The following is a 24,652-nucleotide window of genomic DNA, read 5'->3' as shown; positions in this document are numbered from 1 at the left end:
TAGACCACGGCCGGAGTCTTGCCAGTGAGTGCGGCTTTGTTTGTCGTTGCTTGCGTGTGTTAGGAGTCACGCTTTTGCAAACTTGAAGTATTCGTGTGCGGCGGTCCGTGCAATTAGGGCCGAGAGCCGAAGGCAGCCACCACTAGCGCCAAAGTTTCGAGGTGAGTGAATGTTGAAGTCAGCCGACGTCTACAGCCAGCCCACCAAAAGCCAGCGCTCTCTCCACACGTTCATATGACAGCATGCTTGAGTGTCTTTCAATATTGGCGTAGTCACTCATAATTCGTTGGGGGTTCAAGCAGGAGTGCGTGGTTTGGTCATCGTCCGTCTCGTGCAGATGAAATCTGGTCGGCTCCTGTTTTTGACAAGCTTTTTTGTGATTGATGAATTCGATGTTGCATACTTCACTGCTTGACTGTGAACGATATTAAGGCCCGTAATTTGCACATCGGTGAATAGAAAAACGTATGACCTTAGCGAACAATTTCAAGAAATGATGGACTGTCACCTGACACTTACTAGCAACCTCCCTCTCACACAAACACTCCGAGTGCATGCATGAACTGCCGTGGAATGCCATCCAAGGCCTCATGTGTTGCCACTTCCAAGGCGTGTAGGTGACACGAATGCGGCTGTGCCAACCACCCGCGCCCAGGGGGTAGTGCCAAATGCCAAGCTACCCTCAGCCAGCCCTGCTGAGGAAGGATTTAGCTCGTGACAGCGCTTTATATGGAATGCGAAGCATGCAAAACCTGTTCGCTGCCAACAACTTCGAGTTTCTCGACACCTTCAGTGAGATCTCGTTGACATTTGAGAGATGGGAGGCAAAGGCGGTGGCCACGTGCCAGGACAAGATTTGGCAGATCCGTTTCGGTGCGTTCATGAACAAAAGCTCGACCTAAGAACAGGCAAAGCTGATTGATGGCAAGCCTCGTCAAAGGCGAATGGGGCGATCCAAGTACGCTTTCCGTGTAACCAAGTCAAGCAAGTACTGACACAGTCCAAGAATGCATCCCTCAGAAAGGCATCGTAACGTACGGCATCGCACAAAATCGCCTGAGACCGTTGGCTGGAACGGCTCAAGCTGCAGTCTTCAACACATTTCGACGGACCAGGAATCAGATATTGTATTGGGGCGTACCATTGCTCGTGGGGTATCAGGCCATGCAATGGGCTACGGAGAGGTGAGTCGGCTTGTGTCGTCGTAGTCCAGCGCTTGTTCTCACAAGTCAGCCAGGAACGAGTATCTCAACTCAAAAGCAGGGAGAGCTGAATTTGGGGAAGATGGATGAGGAGATGAGAAACCAGAGACCGTATTTTTCTTGAGCTTGGATAGACGCTCTATGGAACGAGGGCATTGTTCGAGCCTTTTGGTTTTGCAAGAATGAGATGAGATTGAAAGGCTCCTAGCCGCATACTACACCTTCCTTGGGTATCTCTGCCGTGCTCTCGTCTCTACCATTGACGTGTGAAACATTGATGCTCTCGACCTTGCCCTCTGGGGCCACGCCAGCCTTTTGCTTCTCTTCTTTTTCTGCTTCCAGCTTAGCCTTTGCTTTCTTGCTGAGCTGCATGCTGCCCTTTTCAATTGCCTCTTTAGGAAGTGGGCGAACATGAGGCTGGACGATCCAGTAAGGTCTTTGGCAGCGACGCACTGCCTCCGTGCTGGAAAGCTCTGGATCGGCCACTTCTTCGCCCTCCGCAGGATCTGGATACTCGTACTTCGACGGATCTTTCTCGTAATCCAGCAATCCAGTTTTCACCGCTTTCTCAGTCAAGGTTAGCACATTCTCGTACGCATCGATATCTCCTGCTCGCGATCGCGCTAGAGCGTCTCGAACTTCGTGATGTGTGCTGACAAGCGAGCGCAGAATATGGAAGCAGTGCGGTTGCATAGCCGTCATGTTCGGATTCGTACACTTCTCGTGTTTGACAGGCTTTTCCTGCGTCTTATCCTTCTTGTTCCCTGCGCGCTTTTGCTTCTTTTTAGGCGGAGGACCGTCTTCTGAGGGCGTTTCGGTTTCTTGAGGTGGTTCGACGGGAAATGATTCGGCTTGTGCTTCTGCTTCAACAGGAGCATCTGAACCGTCTGAAGGAAGGAACAATGGCTGTCTCTCTGGTGGATCTTGGCCCAAGACGTACTGGTGTATAATATCCAGATACCTGCGGAGCACAGCATCTGCACGATAGCCTCCCTTGCCGTCCCTGCCTCGCCAGTATTCACGTCCTTCTTGGCCAGGTGGCGGTCCTGAAGAGAAGATAGCAGGATCGTAGAGATTCCCTTCTGCAGTCATCACCGCATCTGCTGTTGTTGCGTCAAGACATTTCTGGAGATCTCCATGCTGCAGGATATTGCCATTGGCGAACATGACTGTTTCTGGGGGTAGTTGCTCGCGCAAATATTTCAGGGTCTTCCAATCCGCCAGACCAGTGTTGTGTCCTTTCTGCTCTCTCTGCCGTCCATGTACCGTGATGATACTTGCTCCGGCATTCAAAATCATCTTCGCATATTCGAGAGTTTTTTCCCTGGTCTCTAGTACTCGCATCTTTGCAGTCACAGGTATGTCCAGCCCTTTGTGTAGTGTGTTGATGAGTTTGTGAATCGTATCCCAATCCTCTTGTAGGAAAGCACCGTAGTGTCCACGCTTCGCAATCCCTTGTGGACATCCTAAATTCAGATCTACTGCGTCGCAGTATGGCTGCACCAACTTCGCTGCCTCTAATAGCACATCGGGTTCGTTCGCGCAGAACTGGACGAAGAGCGGTCGATCGAATTTGGGATTGCCGTCAAGGTAGGCGTCTTCTTCCTTGAATGATTTCTGCTGTTCATCGTCTGCCGGCTGAGGGATAGCAAGTGGTGGCTTCAAAGGTTCGAAGTGGGCTGTTCGGTATTTGGGGCCGTCTGCGAAGAGCTTTGCATGGAACATAGGCGAGTAGGCGAGTATTGACGTTCGAAGCTCGGGTGGGAGGAACGACCGAGTGAGCATTCGCCATGCGAATTCGGACTGGTCTACCATCGGGGCGACCACGTATTTGGGAGAGCCTATGCTCTCATAGAAGGCTCGCCCGTGGAGCTTTTGCGGCTTCATTGTCGCGTAATGATTCGTGAAGGCTCGAGCTGGGAGTGCTGGTTTTATCTTTGGTGATAGAGTGAACAGGTGACGGGGGGTCAAGATACGCGCGACATGACTGAATGGAAGAGACATGCGCTGCTTGCAAGAGGTTAAGCTGCAGCATCAGTTTCATTCACTTCAAGTTAACCATTTAGTATTACTCATCACGGCGTTCGGGATTGAGCACGGATCAGCGGACGCAGCCGCTTTCCCCAACATCACTCTCCACAACTCTATCTCCATCTCAGCAACGCCCGTTGGAGAGCATCATTCGAGCATGCATCGACTCCTGTGGACATGCTTACCGGCCAACCATGGCGAGCAAGCAAAGATCACTTCGCTGTGTAGTCTGTGATCGCGATTTCCGCCGGCATGAACATCTCAAACGCCATGCACGCATCCACACCCGTGAGAAGCCGTTCGCCTGCGCTTGCGGCCAGGCATTCAGTAGACAGTTAGTACTGGGTCCCTTTCCTCTACACTGCTGATGGGGAGCCTGTAGAGATCTCCTGCGTCGTCATGAGAAAAAGCTAGCCAGCGACCTCCATCACGCTTCACATAGCCCCAGTCAGGCTACCGAGCGGTCCAACGAGCACTCCGCCAATGGACCGTCGCTGGCGCACGTTTCTCTAGACACACCAGCCTCTCTGTTGTTGGACAATATAGGTCCAGGACCTGATGGTCAACCATCGACAGGCCTGCCAGACAACTACAGTGCTTCGACAGCTACGACCCTCAACAATGGAGTGGCAACGGCAGGTAATGAGAACTTGGCTGCCCTCTCCTGTGGACCAAGCTCGACAGTGGAATCCAACGACCTTCTGTCAAATTGGTTTCCGTCCGAGTCTGAATGGACGCTTGACGGGAGCGGCTTGTTCGATGCGACCTCCATGATTCCAGACCTTGACCTTTCCAGTTGCTTTCTGATGCATGATTTTGGCATTGCTGAAGATCAGCCAACGCAGTCTGCTGCCACATCTCAAGTGCCCGGTTTCGTTCAGAGGTCCGAAGTTTCTGGCAATGAGAGCACTGCTGTGCGCCCATCTGACAGTCACGAACTTGGCGAGGCAAACTCCATTTCGCGATTCGGGTCCCCTCTACCATCCCTTCCGCCCAGAGCATCTCACGAAAGCGCGACAGCTACCACACGTTCGAGTCAACGCAGACAAGGAAAGCTGACTGAATTGGAGTATCGTCAGATCATGGACAAACTGCAGCAGGTGAAACATGTCCTTCCGCCCACCTTCTCGCTCCCATCAAGGCAGGCTCTGTCTCGTTACCTGAGGGGCTATCTTAAAGGTCTTAATGAACATTTCCCAACGCTCCACACGCCGACTTTCTCCATTGCGCGGACTGAGCTGGTGACCTTACTTTCAATGGCTACTATAGGCGCAATGTGGTGTTTCGAAGCTCGGCAGGCCGATACTCTGTTCTTCACTACCAAGTCCGCCACCTTACACCAGCTCGACCGGTACAGCGCAGCGCTTGACCTTGAAAGTAGCACAGAGGGAAACGACGTTCGGCTGCACATCCTTCAAGCCTTGCTCCATCTCATCGTCGCTGGTACTTGGGGCTCGTCTCGGTTGCTTCGACAAGGACTGGGCCTTCAAAGCACTGCAGCCACGCTTGCTCGTGAGCTGGGTTTCCGGGAAAGGTCTCAATTCGAGAGATTGTCCAATTCGTCGAATTCTGTCTCAGAAAGATGGCACAGATGGGTGCAAGCCGAGACACGTCGCCGGTCCTTGCTCATGCTTTACTCTTACTTCAACGTCATGTGCCTTGCGTATGACATCCCGCCTTTGATCCTATCTTCAGAGATTCGACTCGATATGCCTGCCCATGTATCGCTTTGGACGGCAGAAACCGCACAGGAATGGAGTTCACTTTACGAGTCTGCTGGGGCGATGCCTCGAGTGTCGTTCCAAACTTGCATAGCTTCTCTTCTCGCACCAGCGTCGCCTTCCCTCCGGCAAGAGGGCGCATTCACGCCACTGGACAACTACATCACCATATTGGCGCTCTTGCAGCGAATCTTCTTCCTTCGGCAATCATGGACAGCACGAGCCTTCAATGTCGATCCACCTGCTGATGGCAGCGCGGCTGAGCTCCCAGAGACCTCCAATATGCGGACTGCTTTGCAGCGCTGGCAAGCCCGTTGGGAGAGGTCGCCTGATTCCATTGTCGAGTCGCCAACATGGACCGGTCCTATCCCATTCACCTCCACAGCGCTGCTTCGCTTGGCGTGGATTAGACTCTCTACGAATCTGGGTCCTTGCCGGAATCTCGCGAGCAGAGACCCAGAACTGATAGCAGATGCATTCTTCAAAGCCCCCAAAGTGCGTAGAAGCTCTCAGGTGACGATGCCAATCCTGCAGGCTGTGTATGCCCTTGCTGTACCGGTTCAGACTGGCGTTGAGTTTGTGGCCAGGGCACAAACTGTCTCTTGGAGTGTACAGCATTTCCTTTGCAACCTCGAATGTGCGATATTTCTAAGCAAATGGCTGGAAGAACTCGCAGTCACAGCAACGAAAGACCCACTGGCGCCTGACGAGCTGAAGCTAGTGGCTCTGATTCGATCAATGATGCGTGAGACGAGTCTGTTCCATGAGGACGATGAGTTCACACGACTGGTCTCAGAATCATCTGCCCCTTCAACTGACGCGACTCGAATGCTCGCAACCGCGGTGGCCAAAGTCTGGGCTAAGATCTTCCAGGGCACTTTCGCGTTTTCATTTGCTAACACTATTGGAGCGAGTCTACGAATATATGCTGATCGTATGGAGGGCGCAACCTCGAACACGACTTGATCATCTGAGACACAAAGCTTTCACGGCAAGAATAATTCAAACAACACCCTGCCAGAGCAGGCAATCAGTCGGAATTGAACATGTATCTCCGTTGCTGACTGTATCTCTCACCAACGCAGGCAGCAGTTTGAGGCACGGTCGCTCTAGTAGGGGGTGAGAGATTGGTCTCACATAAACTTTGGGTGTGAACAGAAAGACAAAGGCAGCCATTAATGGCGGCTGCTTTACAATCGAGACTGCGACCCCGCGGCGATCTGTCTAAGTCGCACAAGAACCTCGCTATCAACTTCCACCACGCCTTCGGCTCTTCTCTCCTCTCGCTGTCTGTGAGACCTCTGGAACGGCATTCTGACCGATCCCTTCGAGCCTGCTGCGCTCGGTGCTTCCGATACGGCACGCTTCATGGTCTCGACTTGTTCCTTGTACTCATCGACCGGTCGGAACATCTTCGGATCTATGGCGACAATGAAGAAGCCAAAGTCTGTCATTTCCGGTGGGAGCGCTGGCGATCCAGCCAGTACACCCAGCAATTGTACCGCCATGGCGAGACCGCTCCCTTTTGCGCCACCCCACACTGCCAGAGCACCGTCCAGTGCCTCTTGTGGGTCTGTAGTAGGCTCGCCGTCCGTATTGAAAGCACTATCCTCTGGTATCTTCTGGCCGAGGCGTCGGGCGAGCATGGCTTCGGCATGGATAATCTTCGACGTTCCAATGTCGTAGATGATGGGCACACCCTCTGTGGGAAACCCAATTGCGAACGGGTTCGTACCAACAAGAGGTCGATACGTGCCTTCTGGTGCTACCCATGGAGTCGTGTTGGACGCGATGATGGTCACTAGATCTTCTGCTGCTGCCATCTCCGCGTAGTATGACAACATGCCGGTGTAATACGTTCCGTGAGCACCGACGACCGCTACGCCGATCTTTTTGGCCTTTTCGATTACGAGCCGGGTAGCTGCATGGGCAACGATATAACCTAGCGTATCTTGGCCATCGATTTGCGCCGTTGCTGGACCATCTTTTACCACGCGGTACTCCTGAGCTGGTGGCTTTCCAGCGATCCGGTCGGCTATACTCAGCATTCGCGCAAGTCCTGCTACTCGAAAACCTCTAAGTTCTGTGTCGATGAGATGATGGCTGATGTTTGATGCATGGTCAGAGTTGTAGCCGAGTTTCTGAGCAACATCGCGCAGGAGCTGTTCTGCTTCTTCGATTGGAATAGTTGTTTTCGACTGATCCATGATGTGTTCAACGACTGCCGTAGGAGCCAATCGAGAGCGCAGACATTGATATTCTTCACAAATACAAAAGAAGAAGCACCGCATCAGTCATCTCACCTAATTCCCGGCACGCCACCCCCAGATCTGTCTCCACGGGTTGTGGGGTAGATTTGACTCCTGTGGAGTCGTGAGCCCCACGGTCAGGCTGAGGATGTTGGAGATATTGACCCCAACACATTGGTATGTTCCAGTGCATTGGCTCCCATTATGAGTTGTCGTACTATCTCGAACAGGAATCTGCAAGGTTCATCTTGGTCGAAATCTCTTAGTCCTGCTGCTGCTACCATCTGATCGGTATATTCCTATCACACGCCATGGAGCCTAAGTCGTCTCAAGAACTCATCGAGGACGTGTCGAGCAACGTCGAACGCAAAGATTACCCTCTCGTTATCGACAATGGTGTGGACGGGGCTCAAACAGGACCTTCAACATTCAGTGCAGTCGAAGAGAAGCAGATTCGACGCATTATGCGCAAAGTGGACGCTCGTCTCGTGGGCATGCTGGCATGCCTGTACATGTGGGCTTTCATTGACCGCTCTGCACTTGCGAACGTAAGGATCCAACTCCTGCAGAGTATCAACGACCAACCTGTTAGCTGACTGCTCTCGAAGGCCAACATCGCTGGAATGTCTCACGACCTTGAGCTGAATGTTTCAAACCGCTACTCTGTGGTTGCCATGATCGTACGTTAAACACCTGGGATAGTCGTGCGAGAGACTGATCTGACATCTTAGTTCTTCGTCGGATACATCCTCATCGATCTACCCACGAACTACCTCGTGAGCAAGGTCGGCGCGACCCTTTGGATACCGAGTATAGTCTGGTGCGTCTGGTTACAGATCATTCGTCAAACAAGCCGTCATTGCTAACGAATGTCTGCAGCCTTTGGGGGTACGGCTGCTTCTTGAGCGCGCCATTAGTCCCGACTGACGACTGATCCAGCGTCATCACAATTGGCCAAGGTTTTGTGCATTCTTGGGGTGCTCTATTAGGTGAGTTGGAGCTACGAGGCGCCTCTTGCTCGGCTCGATACCCTCCTGGCTGACGAGTGGATAGCCTGCCGTTTTCTCCTAGGCCTCTGCGAAGGTGGCCTCATACCTAGTGCCATCTACCGTAAGTAGTAGAAATACGGTCCGCTAAATAAATGGAGTCTGACAACAAGAGAAAGTCATTGGTGAATGGTACACGCGCTACGAAGCGCACGCGAGGTTCGTTGAACGTCAGTGAGTTTGTATACTTGACTGCCTGCTGATACTTCGCAGGATAGCAGCTTTCTATGTCATCGTAAGGCACGACAAGAAGGATCAAGAACGAGGCTGACGTTCATCCAAGGGCATTACGGCCACCGGACTCTCTGGTCTCCTTGCGTATGGTATCGAGAAGATGGAGGGCACTGCCGGGATTGCAGGCTGGAGTTGGATATTCATCATTGTGAGGCCGTGAAGCGGTCCGTATTTTGGCGCATAACTAATGGCCGGACGCAGGAGGGTATCGCGACCTGTGCTTGCGGACTAGTTGCCTATGTCGTTCTCTTGGAGCTTCCTGATAAATGTATGATCTCCCAAAGACGACATGGCTATGCTGACACTGACTTACTTTACATCAGCTACGACCCGCACCATACTTCGTCTTCCAGCGTTCCTTACGGAAAGTGAGGGTGCATTGATAAAGAGGCGTCTTGAAAACGACCGCGGAGAACTCGAAATGACAACGCCCACCTGGAAGAGCATGCTGAAGTCGGCGGCGGACTGGAAGGTTTGGGAGTTCTCCCTATATGTGCTGCTAAACGTACTGATTACGGTCCGCTTATTCTGGAGCTTGTGCTGATACCGGAGACAGAACACTGCGCTCTACGCATTCTCCTACTTTCTTCCGATCATCCTCCACCAAGGCTTGCACTATTCGACGGCGAAAGCACAGCTGTTTACATTCCCTCCTTACGCTGTTGCTGCAGTTGTGAGTAAACCCCTGACGCTACAAGCTATGTGAGCTGACTTGTACCAGTGGATCATGTTCGTGGCCTGGCTATGCGATAAGTTTCATCTGCGAGGCCCATTCATGATCTTCAACTGCTGTCTATACACCATTGGCACTTCTCTGTAAGTGCTGAGTCCCATTTATCCCCTCAAGTGTCTAAAAAGCTGACCGTAAAAATCAGAATGGCCTTCCACGACAACGTCCACGTGAGATACGGCGGAGTGTTTTTAGGCGTCATCGGCATCGCAGGCAACGTGCCCTCGAATTTTGCATACGCGCACAACAATATCGGTACGTACTCCTAAATGCCATCTAAAAGCTCCCTCCACAACTAACATGAACGATACAGTCGGACGGCCAAAACGTGCCCTCTGTGCGGCACTCATGACCATCGGCGGAGCGGTTGGAGGGATCATCTCAGGCAACATCTTTCAAGCACAAGACGCTCCTGTCTACCGCACTGGAATCATCATTTGTCTTGTTTTCCAAGGTCTCAATGTGGTGTTGATTGCGAAGAACTTTTTGATCTTTGGTATGAGGAATCGACAGGCTGAGAAAAGCGGACTGCTTTTGGAAGGCTCGGTGGGGTTTCGGTATACGTATTAGATGGGGAAGTTTTTGGCAAGGTTGTGGTTGCATGTGGTTTTGATCATGTTGCCGTTGGAATCACGTACCGTAAATATGACTCGGGGGGGATACAGTAGCGCCTGTTCACTGGAGAAAGGATAGCCACCCGTCGACAGGTGGTAATGGTGCGGTATATGTCATTCACTCGCTGTCTATCACATGTTATTACGTCATTGATCATACTGTGAAGTGAGAAGAGATGTGGGGCCAATACTAAACCTGACCTGTAGTAGGAAGTGAGGCTTGCGGTAAGGTAGTAATTGAGTGCCAGAGTCATAACTACAGTGAGGTAAGAGTGTAACTGAAAGTGAGGGTTGTGATGAACTTTGAGTTGAAGGTAGAAGTGAGCGCTAGAGTAAGGGCAACAATAAGGTCAGAAACAAGGTTCAAAGTGAGGTCTGTAGTGGGCTCTGAACTAAATCCAAACATGAAGTCTGGAAACCCCAAATCACAGCCTAGCAACCAACTCCCGATTGTCCCCCCGTCTAGCAGCGTGCTCACCAGCAATCCTCGCATAGACCGCCGACCGAAGTAAGGAAGCACCCGCCGCATAGCCAAAGTAGAAACCCCCCGTCATCTCGCCCGCAGCGTACAAGCCCGGCATAACGTTCCCTTCATTGTTCATGACGCAGGCAGACTGGTCCGTTTTGATCCCTCCAAAAGTGAACGTGATGCCGACCGTCACTTCATAGGCGACGAAAGGGGGCTTGTCGATCTTCTGCGCCCAGTGGGATTTTTTCGGCGAGAGGCCTTCTTTCGTGCATCGACCGTCTTTTTGGTAGGGATGGAAGGGGGTCGATTCGTCGGGGACCGCGGCATTGAAGTCGTCCACAGTCTTGTTGAGGCTTGATGGCTCGATACCGAGCTTCTCAGCGAGCCCCGAAATAGTGTTGGCTTCTATCCGCGTCCCATGAGACAAGTAACGAGGCTCGAGGTACTTGACCGTTTTCTGATCGAGGATCTGGAACGCTTTGGCGTCTTTCTCCTTCGCTAGGGCGGCGCCGATTTTGGAGTAGATGAGACTGGTCTCGTCTTCGCCTTCGTCGACGAAACGTTGCCCAGCGGTGTTGACCATGATGCAGTATGGGAAGGCGTAGCGCTCCCATGCGTCTAGTGATTCGAAGTTGCCGACTTTGGGCGTGTTGATGTCTAGGGGTGCGCAGTGGTAGCCGCCCCAGTGGCCTTGAGCCTGGGCTCCTGCGGCGATGCTTTGCTCCAGCATTCGACCTGTGTTGAAGCGGGTGCCTCGGACGATGGCTAGCTCAGTGCCTTCGCCTAGGTATTGTCGACGCATTCGTGGATTGGCTTCGAATCCGCCGCAGGCTAGAATGACTCTGCCGTAGAAACGGTCGAAGCCCATGTTACGGCGAACGGTGATGCCGAGGACTTGATTACCCTTGACGATCAAGTCATGCGCGGGTGACTCGTAGAAGACTTTGATATTAGTCTTCTCCACAGCTGCCCACACCGCATCGGTCAACCCTCGACCATTATCACGGTTGATGACAGGAACGCCGGGATAGAGATTGACTCGCTGCCCCTTTTCTGCTTTCCGAGGAACGAACAAGTCAAAAGGCAGCTCGAAAGGAGTTCCATGCCCAGCCAGCCATTGCACCGTGGGATACCCACGCTGGATCAAAGTCTTGATCTCGTCTCGATCATGTCGACCGCCTGACTTCTTGAGCATGTCCTCTTCGAACGTTGCTGCTGTGTAGGGTCCTATTTCAGCCCCGTCGAATCTCTCCAATGCCTTGGCGTCAAGCAGTGGCTTGAGGTGCTCTCTGCCTTCGTGCACGAATCGCCATACTGTTCCTGCGAAGCGACTGTTCCCTCCACGCTCATCCCTCGGCGCAGCTTCCACAATGGCTACTCGAGCTCCATTCTCATAAGCAGTGAGAGCCGCTATGCACGCGGTCATGCCGCCGCCAACCACGACGACGTCAAAGTTGTGGTTGTTCGACATTGCGAATTAGAGCAATGACCGTGAGTCGCAACATAAACAACGAATTGCATTCACCATCGTCGAATCGGTCGATCAAGCATTCGTTGTCGAATCCGTTGGAGAGCTGGATGGGATTGTGTGGGGTGTTGGAGACGAAGCCCTTCCAACGCCTCCATCGCCAGGGATCTCACCCACTGAGCCCCAACATGATATTCCTCCCCACCTCTTTATATCCGACCATGCAGCCATTGCCAATGTCCCCGCGCTGGTAAGACCCCACAGCATGGAGACCGTCACATGAGCGCCATCTCGAAGAGCTCAACGACCGGGGTGTAGCTGCAGTGACTTGACAAGATCCCACTTCTGGTCTTGCGAAAACCTCAAAGACCATTCGCCGTGCACTAAACAATAGCTAGCCATGGAAACGACATCCACCACTCCGTCTGGATATGGGTTCATCGGACTGGGAAACATGGGCTTCGGCATGGCGCTCAACCTTCGCCGTAAAATGCCCAAAGATTCCACGCTCAGTGTATGCGAGTTGGACGAGGGTCGGAGGAAGACTTTCAAGGAGCAAGCGAGTGCGTTTGGGCTGGTAGACGTTCTCGACTCACCGAAGGAGCTTGCCAGTGTTTCTGTATTTCTCCTCAATCACTTGAAGGTAGACACAGCCTGACAAATTTGCCTCTAGGACGTGATCCTTACTTCTCTACCATTCGCCAAAGCAGTCTCTGATGTCTTCGAAGACCCAAGCACCGGTCTCCTGGCCGGATCACCTAACGGTTCCGACAAACTCTTCATCGATCTTTCGACGATCGAAGTCTCCGCGGCGCTCGCAGTGGGTGACGCTGTGGCAAAGTCCGAAGCAGGCGTTTTCATCGACGCTCCGGTTTCAGGAGGGATTCCAGCTGCTGACAACGGCACACTTTCCCTCATGGTTGGTGGTCGAAGAGAAGATTTTGACAGGGCGCTTCCGGTCTTGGAGACGATTGGGAGGAAAGAGTCGATCTTCTACTGTGGGAAAGCTGGTGCTGGGTTGGCGGCGAAGCAGATTAACAATTATATTGCGAACGTGAGCTTTTTGGCGCTGGGTGAAGGTCAACATATGCTCGCCATTGTCTTGCCGATTATATATGCTAACCGACATGGTCTCAAGGTATGAACACTGGGATTCGATACGGGCTTGACCCAAAAGTTTTAGCAGGTATTTTGCCCAGTTCGGATTCTGAAGAGAGCCAGAAAGACTGACGGCTGTCACGAGACATCATCAACACCAGCAGCGGCATGTGCTGGAATTCCCTCCACATGAACCCCGTCAAGGGCGTACAGCCTAATTCATCAGCATCTAGGAACTTTGAAGGGGGTTTCAAGACCGAGCTCGCTCACGACGTGACTTCTATGGCTGTGCAGCTCATGAACGACGTGGGAGCAAAACATGTCTTGGGTAATGTTATCAAGGATGTGTATGATCGGGCGATAGAGAGTCCGCATTGCAAAGGAAAAGAGTGCAGGAGCATATATCGGCTGCTTGTCGAGGATGACGGGAAGGGATTGGGTACCACGAAGATAGAGTGATAGTGTATCTTGTCTTTGTTGGTTGGTGTCACCTGATCTTCTTGTCTGCGTCAGTTCAATCAATGTGCGCATCTTCAGGGCTCTATTGGTGCGGCTGTAGACGTACCACAACCAGAGCTGAAAGGATGGCTTCTCCCTGACTCCACAAGAACGACTGATGTTCTCCAAGGATTTGGGGTGGTGTGGGGTCAAGCATCTACAAGAGGATTGTAGACAGTAGTACTATCCTCCCATTAGTCTTCCAAAACGAGTCGTGGTTTCTGTACACTTGCAGCCATGGGCAGCACCGGCGACGATATACACACCCTACCGCCACCAGCGAAAGACCAAGTCTACGTCAAAGTCGCAGCGCTCCATGGAGGGTTCCTAACGCTGCCTGAAAAGCTATTCGTGTCGAACCCCGAGCCCGACAAAGCCGCGACGGTACCTTCTCTGTGTTTCTTGATCGAACATCCTTCTACCGGAAAACATCGTCCACATCGTATTGTCTTCGATCTCGGCCTTAAACGGAACGCAAACGATTATGTCGAAGGGATGCGCCACCATATCCAAAATCGTCAACCTATCATTCACCTTCCAGATGCGCGGGCCAGTCTTCGAGCGGGTGGTTTGGGTGCGGCGACGGATATCGATACCGTGGTTTTGAGTCATATACACTGGGATCATGTTGGCACACCGTCAGACTATTCGCGGGCGATGTTCGTGGTCGGGAGTGGTACATTCCATGCTCTTGAGCACGGTGTACCACACTATCCCAGCGAGATGATGGAGGTGGACTTGCTTCCAGAGGGTCGATCACTTGAATTACCACCGGTGCCATCATCTCAGCACAAGGCATTCGCAGCGCCGAAAGAGCAGCAGAATCCACAAACCTGGGACCGGCTCGCTGATACGGTGGACGCAATCGACTTCTTTGGCGACGGAAGCATGTATATTGTGGACAGCCCCGGTCATATCCTTGGCCATCTCAACGCACTGCTGCGGGTGAGTCCAGACAAATGGATATTCCTGGGAGGAGACTGTGCACACGACCGAAGATTGATTACCGGAGAAATGGACATCGCCGTGTACAGTGATGGGTGTGGAGGAGTCCGCAGTGTGCATTCCGACTTGCCGACCGCGCGCCAAACGTTGTCCAGCATTCGCAAGTTGCTTGCATTGAATGAAGATTCGGTGGAGTGGGTGGTGGCCCATGATGGAAATTGGGCGGCTGAAAATGCGCATCGCTTCTACCCGGGTTACATGTAGAATGGCGGTTAGGATGAGCAATGACTTAGATATGCACCTAAGTACATCATCAAACGAATATCCAAGCGAGGCCTTGAGGGAGGGAGGTGAAGTCGAGACTAGATTAAGCTTTGGAGCGTAGATTACCTAGTTTGTCAAATGTGGAAGTAGCGAGCACTGAACGAGCCGCGCGAGTGATCCGCATATGATGACTGTTTCAAGTGAATGAACACGATGAACACGAGCACGTGCGTGAGTGTAGATTGTGTCGCACAAAGTGGTGGGGTGATACATTTCGCCAGGTCTGGCCGATGAACTCTTCTCAGCACAAATTGTCTCTCAATTAGTAACCGCTGCATCGGTTGTTGAAGCTCGACTTCAGCGCAAAGTTGATTGTCCACGTGATGGGCAGGGCAGACCTGGTCTCAAGAATTCAGCATGCTGACATGCCCATTTGTTCTCTCTAGACCTCGCCCCTCTCTTCATAGCGCACACTCTTGCCGGAGGACGCCTTCATCAATGTACGGCCGGATGTTCCCACGATACGAGATGCCACGACGGAGCCTAGGCCGCTCCAAGCCAGTCCGCCCCTTGGCCTCATGTTGTTTCGCAGCGGCACAGGGGCGGAGGCCCGCCGTGAAGAGGTTGGCGAGATGGTCTCGCGGTGGCACCACACCAGGATACGGCGGTCGTCAAAGACGGCAGAAGAAGGCGTCGAAGGCCAACGATGGAGAAATGGGCGATGGGCGCGTGTGCCAGGTAATACCGCTGGACGGCGGCGATTGGGGCTGGGCGACCGCCGTCGACGCAGGTACAGGAGGCTAAGTGCGGGAACGAGCAAGGGCAGGAAGAGCGCTGAACATGAAACACCTGCAGACTTCGCGTGCCACGGTATCGCGACTCTCCGACCTTTAACACTGACGCAGGGCGCCTCTCTGCTCCGTTTCACTCCTCGACGTGAAGCCCGTCGTTATAGCTGCGTTGTTATACATCCTCTTGGCGGCCCAGCAGTCCGCCATCTTCCTCTCCTTTCGCCAACCCGGTCGACGAACAATTACCCAGCTGCTGTCGAAGTTCTACCGCCCCCGCCGTCCTCAGGCTGAGCCACCGAAGTCTGCCAATCCGCTGCCAACCGGAATCGATAAGAAGTTGACGTCAGCCTCCGTTGCCGCGTCTGCATCTCATCTTGCTGCTCCTTTAAGATTGCGCGTGGTCCAGCCGCCTCGCGCTAGCGCCACTCCACCCCCGAATCACTTGGATTCAACACCACCCACAACCCATTGTCACCAGCTTATGACAACAATGATAATGGAACAATGAGTTTTCTTTGCCGCGACAATCGAAAATATCCGCTCTTTGATCGTTTGGCTTTGAATCATTCAATACGTGCGATGCTTCAAAACCGGGCGACTTCCCGCTCTATTCAATGAAAGTTTTTGGACCAAACGACGTTATTCACGCAGCACCGACTTTCGCTACACTCGCAACACCGCACCCGACCGAACAACCATCGCTGCTAGCCGGCGCTACGATTTGCATTTTACGGCAATTTGGTCTTTGTCCACTGACAGTGGAACGCATCCACATTCTTGTCCCGCTTCAGGAAAACCGCCGTCGATCAAAGCACAGACTCCCCTGAAGGCGCTTTGTTACTCCCAATCTCAACGTCGCGCTGGCCGCGATGCATTCTCTTCACCTTCACCACCACAACAGCATACATGGGCCTGATGCCGGGCACATCATGGCACCTCGCGACCCATTACCCGCGCCCGATCCTCTTCCAAACGCCATTCCGATACCTGCTCCCGTAGGCGACTACGGCACCCAGCTCAACCTCACCACCGCCGCGAATCCTTTCAGCCATGGCTTGACGGGCGTCAACCAGGGCCTGAACTATCTATTCGTCTACACGCTGGTCTTCTCTTTCCTGGTGTTGCTGCTCCTCACCCTCTTCTACCGATGGATGCTCATGGTGAGAGCCCATCTGCGGCATCTGCTCAGCATGGGCCGTGAAGCCGATCAAAGATATTGGATGTACAACCACACACGATTTTGGCCCAGAGTCAAGAAATACCTGCTCTACGCACCACTCTTTCGAAACCGACATAATCAGGAGATCCAACTCTCTCAAGCCGTCACCATTGGCACTTTGCCGTCGCGATACCACACCATTCTTCTCCTTGTGTACTTGGCTTCGAATGCCGCCTATTGCCTGGTTCTGGACTGGAGCCTGGAACACAATGCGGTCATTGCAGAATTGCGAGGAAGATCAGGCGTGCTGGCTGCGCTGAACCTCATACCAACGTTTCTCTTCATGATGCGCAATAATCCTTTAATACCGCTGTTGCGCGTTTCTTACGACACATTCAACCTTCTCCACCGTTGGTGCGGCAGGATGGTCATCTTCGAGAGCATCATCCACACTATCATGTGGGCCGTCAACGCCTATGAAGCTGGCGGATCCAAACAGCTTGGAGTCTCACTGGAGACGTCGCTGAGTTATCGATGGGGCATGGTGGGCACAGCCATCTTTACATTCATCGGAATTGTTTCGGTTGGACCAGTCCGGCATGCTTTCTACGAGACATTCCTCAACGGACATCGAAGTCTGGTTCTGGTCGGAATGATCGGTGTCTATATCCATCTAGATGCGGCCGGGCTACCACCACTACCTATGGTACAAGTCAGTCTTGCATTCTGGGTCTTTGAATGGCTGTGGCGAATCTCGAGGATCATCTACCACAACGCGAGCCGCAAGCGAGGCCTTACTCGGGTCACGGTTGAATGGCTACCAGCGGAAGCATGTCGAGTGACGTTCGAGATCAGGCGGCCTTGGAAATTCACGCCAGGCTGTCACGTTCACGCGTTCATCCCAGCCCTGGCTCTTTGGTCCAGCCACCCGTTCTCAATTGCTTGGGCAGAGAACCGACCCAAGAATCCGCCGATGGAGATCGAAATGGAGAAGCTGGCCCCCGTAGAAATGGCCTTCACCACCGAGTCCGCGCGGAGACCCATGGCAACCTCTCGAGCATCACAATACTCGAGGAAGAGCGTCAGTTTGGCTGCCATGGCCAATGCAGCTGAGGCGGCGCACAAACCGGAAGACAACAATCTGGCGCTGCCCCGCGAATCCGGCGTCACCACAATATCTCTCATCGTACGAGCACGGACAGGGATGACGCGGAAGATGCACGACAAGCTGGTGAAACAAGACAAAAAGCCATTCATCACTTGGGGAGCGATCGAAGGCCCTTATGGAGGACACGATTCGCTCTCGTCGTACGGCACTGTCATTCTCTTCGCTGGCGGCGTTGGCATCACACACATGATTGGACACATCAACCATCTCATGCTCCAGTACCAGACTGGAATGAGCAGTACGCGCAAGATTCTTCTTGTGTGGTCAGTACCCAACACAGAAGCATTGGAATGGGTCCGCGCTTGGATGGACCAGATTCTCAGGATGGAGGGCCGAAGAGAGGTTCTTCGAATCCAGCTGTTTGTGACCAAACCCAGGCATAGGGGCGAAGTCGTCTCCAGCACAGGAAGCGTCCAGATGCTGCCCGGCAGATGCAATCCAGAAACCATCATCAGAAGGGAGGTTCCTGAACGGATAGGATCCATTGGAGTGCAGGTGTGCGGGCCCGGTGCATTCTCAGATGCCGTGAGATCAGCCTGTCGGTCAGTCGTGACTGATTGCTCGCTTGATTTCATCGAGGAGGCGTTCACGTACTAGGCAGCAAATCTTGCGCACCTCGTACCCAGATCACGATGTTTACGGCGGCACTGCTTGTTTTTCAGAAGCGCGATGATACCCCCACTGCATAGCGGAAAATTGTACATAGACTTGCATGATCGAAAGAAGTTCCATTGTGTTGAGAAAATACACGTACCCGTTTCCTATAACTTGTAAGTTTACCTTATATCCAAGGGACCTGTAGAGTCTCCCCGTTTGGCATCAACACCATTGCTTGCAAGAGCGTCAAGACGGCATGGTCAGACTTCGATTCTCGGGGATGCCGTGGCCTTTATGTTCTCGTAGCCGTTGTGCGTAGCAGATATTGTGTGGAGGTGATGTCAGATTCAAGCTTCGCTGCCCTGCAGGCGCTCTGGCGTTGCCGAATCATCATGTGTCGCAGATATCGGCCAGCCAGGCACAGGGCACGAGGGGCGGGCGACTGATCTTCAATCGATGCATTCGCTTCTTCCTTCTCCTGTCGACGTTGCATCGTACTGTTCGGCCCTTACATGCGCGCGCTCGTATCGCCACAGAGCTTGCGCCGCTTGACGTTCCCTCGTATTCGCGCCAAGCCATCGACGTCTGCTGGCGCGAAGACGACGTGTATCTCGTGCGGCCACCCAGGCGCTGCGACTCCCCGGCGGATGGCATGATACAACCTGAACAGACATGGCGGACGGCAATCTGGAGCTGCAGGCGCGACTGCAGCAGCTCGACCATGAGCTGGAAGAGGGCGACATCACACAGAAAGGATACGAGAAGAGGCGAACGATGATCCTGTCGCAGTACTTGACCAAGGGACAACTGGAACAGGCGGGCCTGAACGTCAATGATGGAGGGAGCATGTACTCGGCCGAGGGCAATGGGCATGGCAGAATGAGCAGCTATGGCAGTATACCGGCAGGTCCATTCACGCAAGACTACAGTTCATACAGCGAGGGACAGCATGGCCAGCACGAGGAGGGACAGATGCCAGGAGCATTGACGCCGGGATATGGCGGCCCTCCAAGTCAGGTTGCGAGGTTTCAAGAGCAGCAGTTGGGTATGCGGCCACCGGGACAACGGGAGTCGACGATTGGAAGCGGCTTGCGACCTGTCACGCCAGAGCGACCCGAGAGTAGCCAGGGCAGCAGGTACAGCTCTTCAAATCCAGGGACGATGGTCAACTCGGACTATGCCTTCAACCCAGAACAGAAATCACCGGGCGGTCAAGGGTGGGCCACACCCGAGCCATCCAGCCGGATGAGCACGATGCTGGACTCTCAGCAGGGCTATTTTTCCGACTTTACTGGCCAGCAGATGGAGGACCATAGGCCTCGCGAGAGCTATGGCGGACCTCAACGATATAGCATGGGAGAGGCGTTTTCTCCTACTGCCATGATCCCACCTCCTCTCGCACGCGATGACCTACCTATTACACATATACACCAACTTCCCCTCGAACCTCGTGATGTTCCGTTCGCCGTATACGATCCGCACAACAACAACATTCCCATGTCCAAGTTTGATAACATTGGAGCTGTACTTCGACATCGGGGGAAGATGCAGGCGAGGCAGCCGGCGTATTGGGTGCTGGACCCCAAGGGCAAAGAGACGGCTTCGATCACATGGGATAAATTCACGTCTCGGGCTGAGAAAGTTGCGCAAGTCATCAGGGACAAGTCGAATCTATATCGTGGGGATCGCGTGGCTCTGGTCTATCGCGACACGGAGATCATTGAGTTTGCGATTGCGTTGATGGGCTGCTTCATCGCGGGCGTAGTGGCAGTGCCAATCAACAATGTCAACGACTATCAGAAGTTGTCATTGCTTCTCACGACGACCCAGGCGCATCTTGCTCTGACGACTGACAACAACCTGAAAGCTTTCTCACGAGATATTTCAAACCAGCGACTAAAATGGCCGACGGGCGTGGAATGGTGGAAGACGAATGAATTCGGTTCATACCACCCGAAGAAAAAGGACACCGATACGCCTCTTCAAGTACCGGATCTGGCCTACATAGAGTTTTCGCGAGCACCGACAGGCGATCTTCGAGGTGTCGTGCTGTCTCACAGAACGATCATGCACCAAATGGCCTGTCTTTCCGCCATGGTCTCGACAATACCGGTCTCAGAGCACGTTGACACGTTCTCCTCTACACTTCGAGCGTCTGATGGGACATTTGTGGTGCCTCGACAGGGCAGACACGAAATCATCATGTCTTACCTTGACCCTAGAGAAAGCTGTGGCTTGATCTTGGGTGTACTTCTGGGTGTATATGGAGGTCATACAACAGTATGGTTTGAAAGCAAGACTGTGGATACTCCTGGAATGTACGCCCATCTCATATCGAAGTACCGAGCGACTGTCATGGTGGCAGATTATCCTGGACTGAAGCGCGCGGCGTACAATTACCAACAGGACCCCATGGCAACGCGAAACTTCAAGAAGAACATGGAGCCGAACTTTGCATCTGTCAAGATCTGTCTCATCGACACATTGACTGTGGACGCGGAGTTTCATGAGATCCTGGCTGATCGATGGCTAAAGCCCATGCGCAATCCTCGAGCAAGAGACCTGGTGGCACCGATGCTTGCCCTTCCCGAGCATGGTGGTATGATCATATCGGTGCGCGACTGGCTCGGCGGCGAGGAACGTATGGGTTGTCCACTTACCATCCAAGAGAACGAGGAGGATAGTGACGATGGCGGGAATAGTAGTCCTACAACCGCGAATGGCTACACGAGCCTGCTGGACGGTACTAACAGCGAAAAGAAGAAGCAAAAAGCACGCAAGCGGCATAGATCAGAACTGAGCGAGGTCTTGCTTGACAAGGAAAGTCTGAAGACCAATGAGGTTGTTATTATCGCCATGGGAGAAGACGCACGAAAACGAGCAAACGAGCCAGGAACTGTGAGAGCAGGTGCTTTTGGATACCCCATCCCTGACGCTACACTGGCCTTGGTCGATCCCGAGACGAACCTGCTTTGCGCGCCGTACACGGTTGGAGAGATCTGGGTTGATTCTCCTTCGCTCTCGGGTGGCTTCTGGGCATTGCCAAAACACACGGAGACCATTTTCCACGCCCGCCCGTATCGATTTGTGGAAGGTAGTCCCACCCCGGTCTTGGTCGAGCCTGAGTTCCTTAGGACTGGATTGCTAGGCTGCATCATCGAGGGCAAGATTTTCGTCCTAGGGTTGTATGAAGACCGGATACGACAACGGGTTGAGTGGGTCGAACATGGATCTCATGAGGTGGAGCATCGATACTTCTTTGTGCAGCACCTTGTCGCCAGCGTGATGAAGACAGTACCGAAGATCTACGACTGCTCTGCCTTTGATGCGCATGTGAATGGAGAGTACCTACCTATCATCCTGATCGAGACCCAAGCAGCCAGTACTGCGCCGACGACGACAGGCGGACCACCCCGTCAGCTGGATATACCCTTTCTGGACTCGCTCAGTGAACGAGTGATGGAGGTGCTGTATCAAGAGCACCATCTCCGCGTTTACTGTGTGATGATGACAGCGCCGAACACACTGCCACGAGTCGTGAAGAACGGCCGACGAGAAATAGGAAACATGCTTTGTCGGAAAGAGTTCGATAACGGCAATCTGCCCTGCGTACACGTCAAGTTTGGCGTCGAACGGGCAGTGCAGAATCTACCTCTTGGAGATGATCCTGCTGGTGGTGTGTGGTCGCCGATGTCCAGCCAGGTTCGACAAGACATGCTGGCTATGCATTCTGACAAGCAATACTCGGGTGTTGATCACAGAGAAGTGGTCATCGACGATCGAACGAGTACACCTCTGAACCAGTTCAGCAATATCCACGACCTGATGCAGTGGAGGGTATCCAGACAATCCGACGAACTTTCTTACTGCACCATCGATGGCAGAGGCCGCGAAGGCAAAGGCATCAACTGGAAGAAATTCGACCTGAAGGTTGCCGGCGTGGCCATGTACCTCAAAAACAAGGCGAAGGTCAAGCCAGGCGATCATGTTATGCTCATGTACACGCACTCGGAGGACTTCGTCTTCGCCGTCCACGCCTGCATATGCCTCGGAGCTGTCGCCGTGCCCATGGCCCCGATCGACTCGAACAGACTTAGTGAGGATGTTCCAGCTTTGCTCACCATGATTGCAGACTTCAGAATCCGCGCCATCCTCGTCAACGCCGATGTCGACGCGCTTATCAAGCAGAAGGCAGTATCTCAGCATCTGAAGCAGTCAGCGCTGATATTGAAGGTTTCCATGCCATCGGTTTACAACACGACCAAGCCGCCGAAACAGTCTCATGGGTGTAGGGAACTCGGACTGACGATTCGGCCGGCTTGGATCGCTCCGGGGTATCCTGTGGTTATTTGGACGTACTGGTCGCCGGATCAGAGACGGATTGCGGTGCAGCTTGGGCATAATACACTCATGGCTCTTTGCAAGGTCCAAAAGGAGACATGCCAGATGACTTCCACGCGCCCTGTGCTTGGATGCGTCCGAAGTACTATGGGGATTGGCTTCTTGCACACCTGTCTGATGGGCGTGTTCCTGGCTACTCCGACTTATCTGGTCTCGCCGGTTGACTTTGCTGGCAACCCGAATGTCTTGTTCCAAACTCTTGCGCGATACAAGATCAAAGATACATACGCGACAAGCCAGATGTTGGATCATGCCATTGCACATGGCGCAGGAAAGGGCGTACAGCTGCACGAGCTGAAGAACCTAATGATCTCAACCGATCAAAGACCCAAGGCTGATGTCTACCCACGGGTACGGCAGGCGTTCGCGCACTCCGCTCTCGATCGAACAGCGATCAACACCATCTACAGCCATGTGCTCAACCCGATGGTCGCCAGTCGCAGCTACATGTGCATTGAGCCGATCGAGCTGTACCTCGAACCTACTGCTCTTCGACGAGGGCTCATCGTGCCTGTGGATCCAGATACAGAGCCGTTTGCACTGCTTGTGCAAGATTCAGGTATGGTACCCGTCAGCACGCAAATAAGCATCGTCAACCCTGAGACAAATCGACTCTGTCTTGTCGGAGAGTACGGTGAGATCTGGGTACAGTCAGAAGCCAATGCGCACGCATTCTATGGCACGAAGGATGCGTTCGATGCGGAGAGGTTCAACGGACGGACTGTCGATGGCGACCCTGGCGTACGATATGTCCGCACAGGCGATCTTGGTTTCTTGCATAGTGTCAGCCGGCCTATTGGGCCTGGTGGCAACTTGGTGGAGATGCAAGTTCTGTTTGTGTTGGGCGGGATTGGCGAGACGTTTGAGGTCAATGGGCTTCAGCATTTTCCGATGGACGTTGAGGCGAGCGTGGAGAAATGTCATCGGGCGCTCGTGAGGGGTGGATGGTAAGTTGCTGAATGAACTTCGAGTGGGAATTCTTACTGACATCTTGGTAGTGCCATCTTCCAGGCTGGCTCCCTCCTCGTTCTCATTGCTGAAGTGAGAACACGAGCATTCCTTGCCTCGCTGGTCCCAATCATTGTCAACACTGTCCTCAACGAACATCAATTGGTCCTCGACATCGTTGCCTTCGTAGCGCTAGGCGATTTCCCACGATCTAGATTGGGAGAGAAGCAACGCGGCAAGATTCTCGCCAGCTGGGTCAGCAGGAAGATGCGAACAATCGCCCAATTCAGCATACGAGATCCCGATGCCGAAGGCAGCGTAGGCACCGTCGTCCCCGAAGAAGCCCTGCAAAGAAGAGGCAGCGGCCAAAGCGGAGCCGTCGGCGGACCCAGCAGTCTCCGCAGAGGCGAGAGCGCCCTCCGCCACTTGGAGAGCATAACCCACCTCCCCGTCGCCGAAGAACACCCTCACATGGAAGGCGACCCGCTCACCATCGACACCCGCTCCAAAGCCCCCACCATCGCCGAAACCGTCTACCCCGAACAAGGCCACCGCAACGACGACACCCCCACCAACGAAACCCCTCGCCCCTTGAACCTCAACACGAGCTTGGACTACTCCCCCGCCGCGCAATACGCCGACGTCGTGGAGGACTACCACCACCCTCGCGCGAACTGGGACGACTATGGGCAGTATGACGAGCACAGCCAACCGGCGCATGGATACCCTGATTATCCCGCTCAAGGCGGCACGCAGCTGGGCTATACACCCGCCGCGGACGACTCGCCGATCGATATGCCTGCGCCGCTGGGCGGGCTGAGGGTTATGAATCGGACTAGTGCGGCGGAGGATGATTGGGGGGAGGATGCGTTGAGGCAGTTGAATCTTGGGAAGTGATTGCGAAGTGAAGGTGGTGTGTACTTCTTTCGGGTTTCGCAGTGCATGAGCATAGCGTTTGTATAGCATTGGAGGGCGGGGAGATTTTGGCTTGTATGTGTTTGCAAGGTTGAGAGGCGTGA

General features: G+C 53.4%; 11 protein-coding genes across 11 annotated transcripts; 8 read left to right on the top strand and 3 right to left on the bottom strand.

Annotated features, from left to right (window-relative positions):
- Positions 1-921: 921 nt before the first annotated feature.
- On the top strand, positions 922-1,292 carry M409DRAFT_71527 (uncharacterized protein; the record flags this gene model as incomplete). Its single annotated transcript, XM_033819213.1, has 3 exons — positions 922-958; positions 1,007-1,184; positions 1,238-1,292. The coding sequence occupies 3 exons, from the start codon at positions 922-924 to the stop codon at positions 1,290-1,292; spliced, it is 270 nt and encodes an 89-aa protein (XP_033659566.1).
- A 114-nt stretch (positions 1,293-1,406) lies between these two features.
- Positions 1,407-3,089, bottom strand: M409DRAFT_61458 (uncharacterized protein; the record flags this gene model as incomplete). Its single annotated transcript, XM_033814767.1, has 1 exon — positions 1,407-3,089. One exon carries the CDS (start codon positions 3,087-3,089, stop codon positions 1,407-1,409), a length of 1,683 nt encoding a protein of 560 aa, XP_033659565.1.
- A 950-nt stretch (positions 3,090-4,039) lies between these two features.
- M409DRAFT_38137 (uncharacterized protein) lies at positions 4,040-5,920 on the top strand (the record flags this gene model as incomplete). Its single annotated transcript, XM_033810869.1, has 1 exon — positions 4,040-5,920. The coding sequence occupies one exon, from the start codon at positions 4,040-4,042 to the stop codon at positions 5,918-5,920; it is 1,881 nt and encodes a 626-aa protein (XP_033659564.1).
- Positions 5,921-6,144: 224 nt separating this feature from the next.
- On the bottom strand, positions 6,145-7,161 carry M409DRAFT_30837 (uncharacterized protein; the record flags this gene model as incomplete). The annotated part of the gene is made up of 1 exon (XM_033810093.1): positions 6,145-7,161. The coding sequence occupies one exon, from the start codon at positions 7,159-7,161 to the stop codon at positions 6,145-6,147; it is 1,017 nt and encodes a 338-aa protein (XP_033659563.1).
- A 353-nt stretch (positions 7,162-7,514) lies between these two features.
- On the top strand, positions 7,515-9,783 carry M409DRAFT_30836 (uncharacterized protein; the record flags this gene model as incomplete). The annotated part of the gene is made up of 15 exons (XM_033810092.1): positions 7,515-7,751; positions 7,812-7,883; positions 7,935-8,023; positions 8,083-8,091; positions 8,143-8,192; positions 8,257-8,313; positions 8,369-8,408; positions 8,463-8,484; positions 8,533-8,631; positions 8,685-8,751; positions 8,807-8,988; positions 9,040-9,156; positions 9,205-9,299; positions 9,359-9,468; positions 9,527-9,783. The coding sequence occupies 15 exons, from the start codon at positions 7,515-7,517 to the stop codon at positions 9,781-9,783; spliced, it is 1,503 nt and encodes a 500-aa protein (XP_033659562.1).
- Positions 9,784-10,252: 469 nt separating this feature from the next.
- On the bottom strand, positions 10,253-11,767 carry M409DRAFT_71525 (uncharacterized protein; the record flags this gene model as incomplete). The annotated part of the gene is made up of 1 exon (XM_033819212.1): positions 10,253-11,767. One exon carries the CDS (start codon positions 11,765-11,767, stop codon positions 10,253-10,255), a length of 1,515 nt encoding a protein of 504 aa, XP_033659561.1.
- A 397-nt stretch (positions 11,768-12,164) lies between these two features.
- M409DRAFT_71524 (uncharacterized protein) lies at positions 12,165-13,321 on the top strand (the record flags this gene model as incomplete). Its single annotated transcript, XM_033819211.1, has 4 exons — positions 12,165-12,383; positions 12,438-12,843; positions 12,903-12,950; positions 13,008-13,321. The coding sequence occupies 4 exons, from the start codon at positions 12,165-12,167 to the stop codon at positions 13,319-13,321; spliced, it is 987 nt and encodes a 328-aa protein (XP_033659560.1).
- A 276-nt stretch (positions 13,322-13,597) lies between these two features.
- On the top strand, positions 13,598-14,569 carry M409DRAFT_71523 (uncharacterized protein; the record flags this gene model as incomplete). Its single annotated transcript, XM_033819210.1, has 1 exon — positions 13,598-14,569. One exon carries the CDS (start codon positions 13,598-13,600, stop codon positions 14,567-14,569), a length of 972 nt encoding a protein of 323 aa, XP_033659559.1.
- Positions 14,570-14,986: 417 nt separating this feature from the next.
- On the top strand, positions 14,987-15,373 carry M409DRAFT_61452 (uncharacterized protein; the record flags this gene model as incomplete). The annotated part of the gene is made up of 1 exon (XM_033814766.1): positions 14,987-15,373. The coding sequence occupies one exon, from the start codon at positions 14,987-14,989 to the stop codon at positions 15,371-15,373; it is 387 nt and encodes a 128-aa protein (XP_033659558.1).
- A 916-nt stretch (positions 15,374-16,289) lies between these two features.
- M409DRAFT_38140 (uncharacterized protein) lies at positions 16,290-18,284 on the top strand (the record flags this gene model as incomplete). Its single annotated transcript, XM_033810870.1, has 1 exon — positions 16,290-18,284. One exon carries the CDS (start codon positions 16,290-16,292, stop codon positions 18,282-18,284), a length of 1,995 nt encoding a protein of 664 aa, XP_033659557.1.
- A 672-nt stretch (positions 18,285-18,956) lies between these two features.
- M409DRAFT_30831 (uncharacterized protein) lies at positions 18,957-24,530 on the top strand (the record flags this gene model as incomplete). Its single annotated transcript, XM_033810091.1, has 2 exons — positions 18,957-23,632; positions 23,684-24,530. 2 exons carry the CDS (start codon positions 18,957-18,959, stop codon positions 24,528-24,530), a joined length of 5,523 nt encoding a protein of 1,840 aa, XP_033659556.1.
- Positions 24,531-24,652: the final 122 nt, after the last annotated feature.

Source organism: Zasmidium cellare, assembly GCF_010093935.1.
Source record: "Zasmidium cellare ATCC 36951 unplaced genomic scaffold M409scaffold_74, whole genome shotgun sequence".
Taxonomy (NCBI): domain Eukaryota; kingdom Fungi; phylum Ascomycota; class Dothideomycetes; order Mycosphaerellales; family Mycosphaerellaceae; genus Zasmidium; species Zasmidium cellare.
The sequence above is the reverse complement of the archived record's forward strand: the minus strand, read 5'-3'. Positions and strand labels throughout refer to the sequence as shown.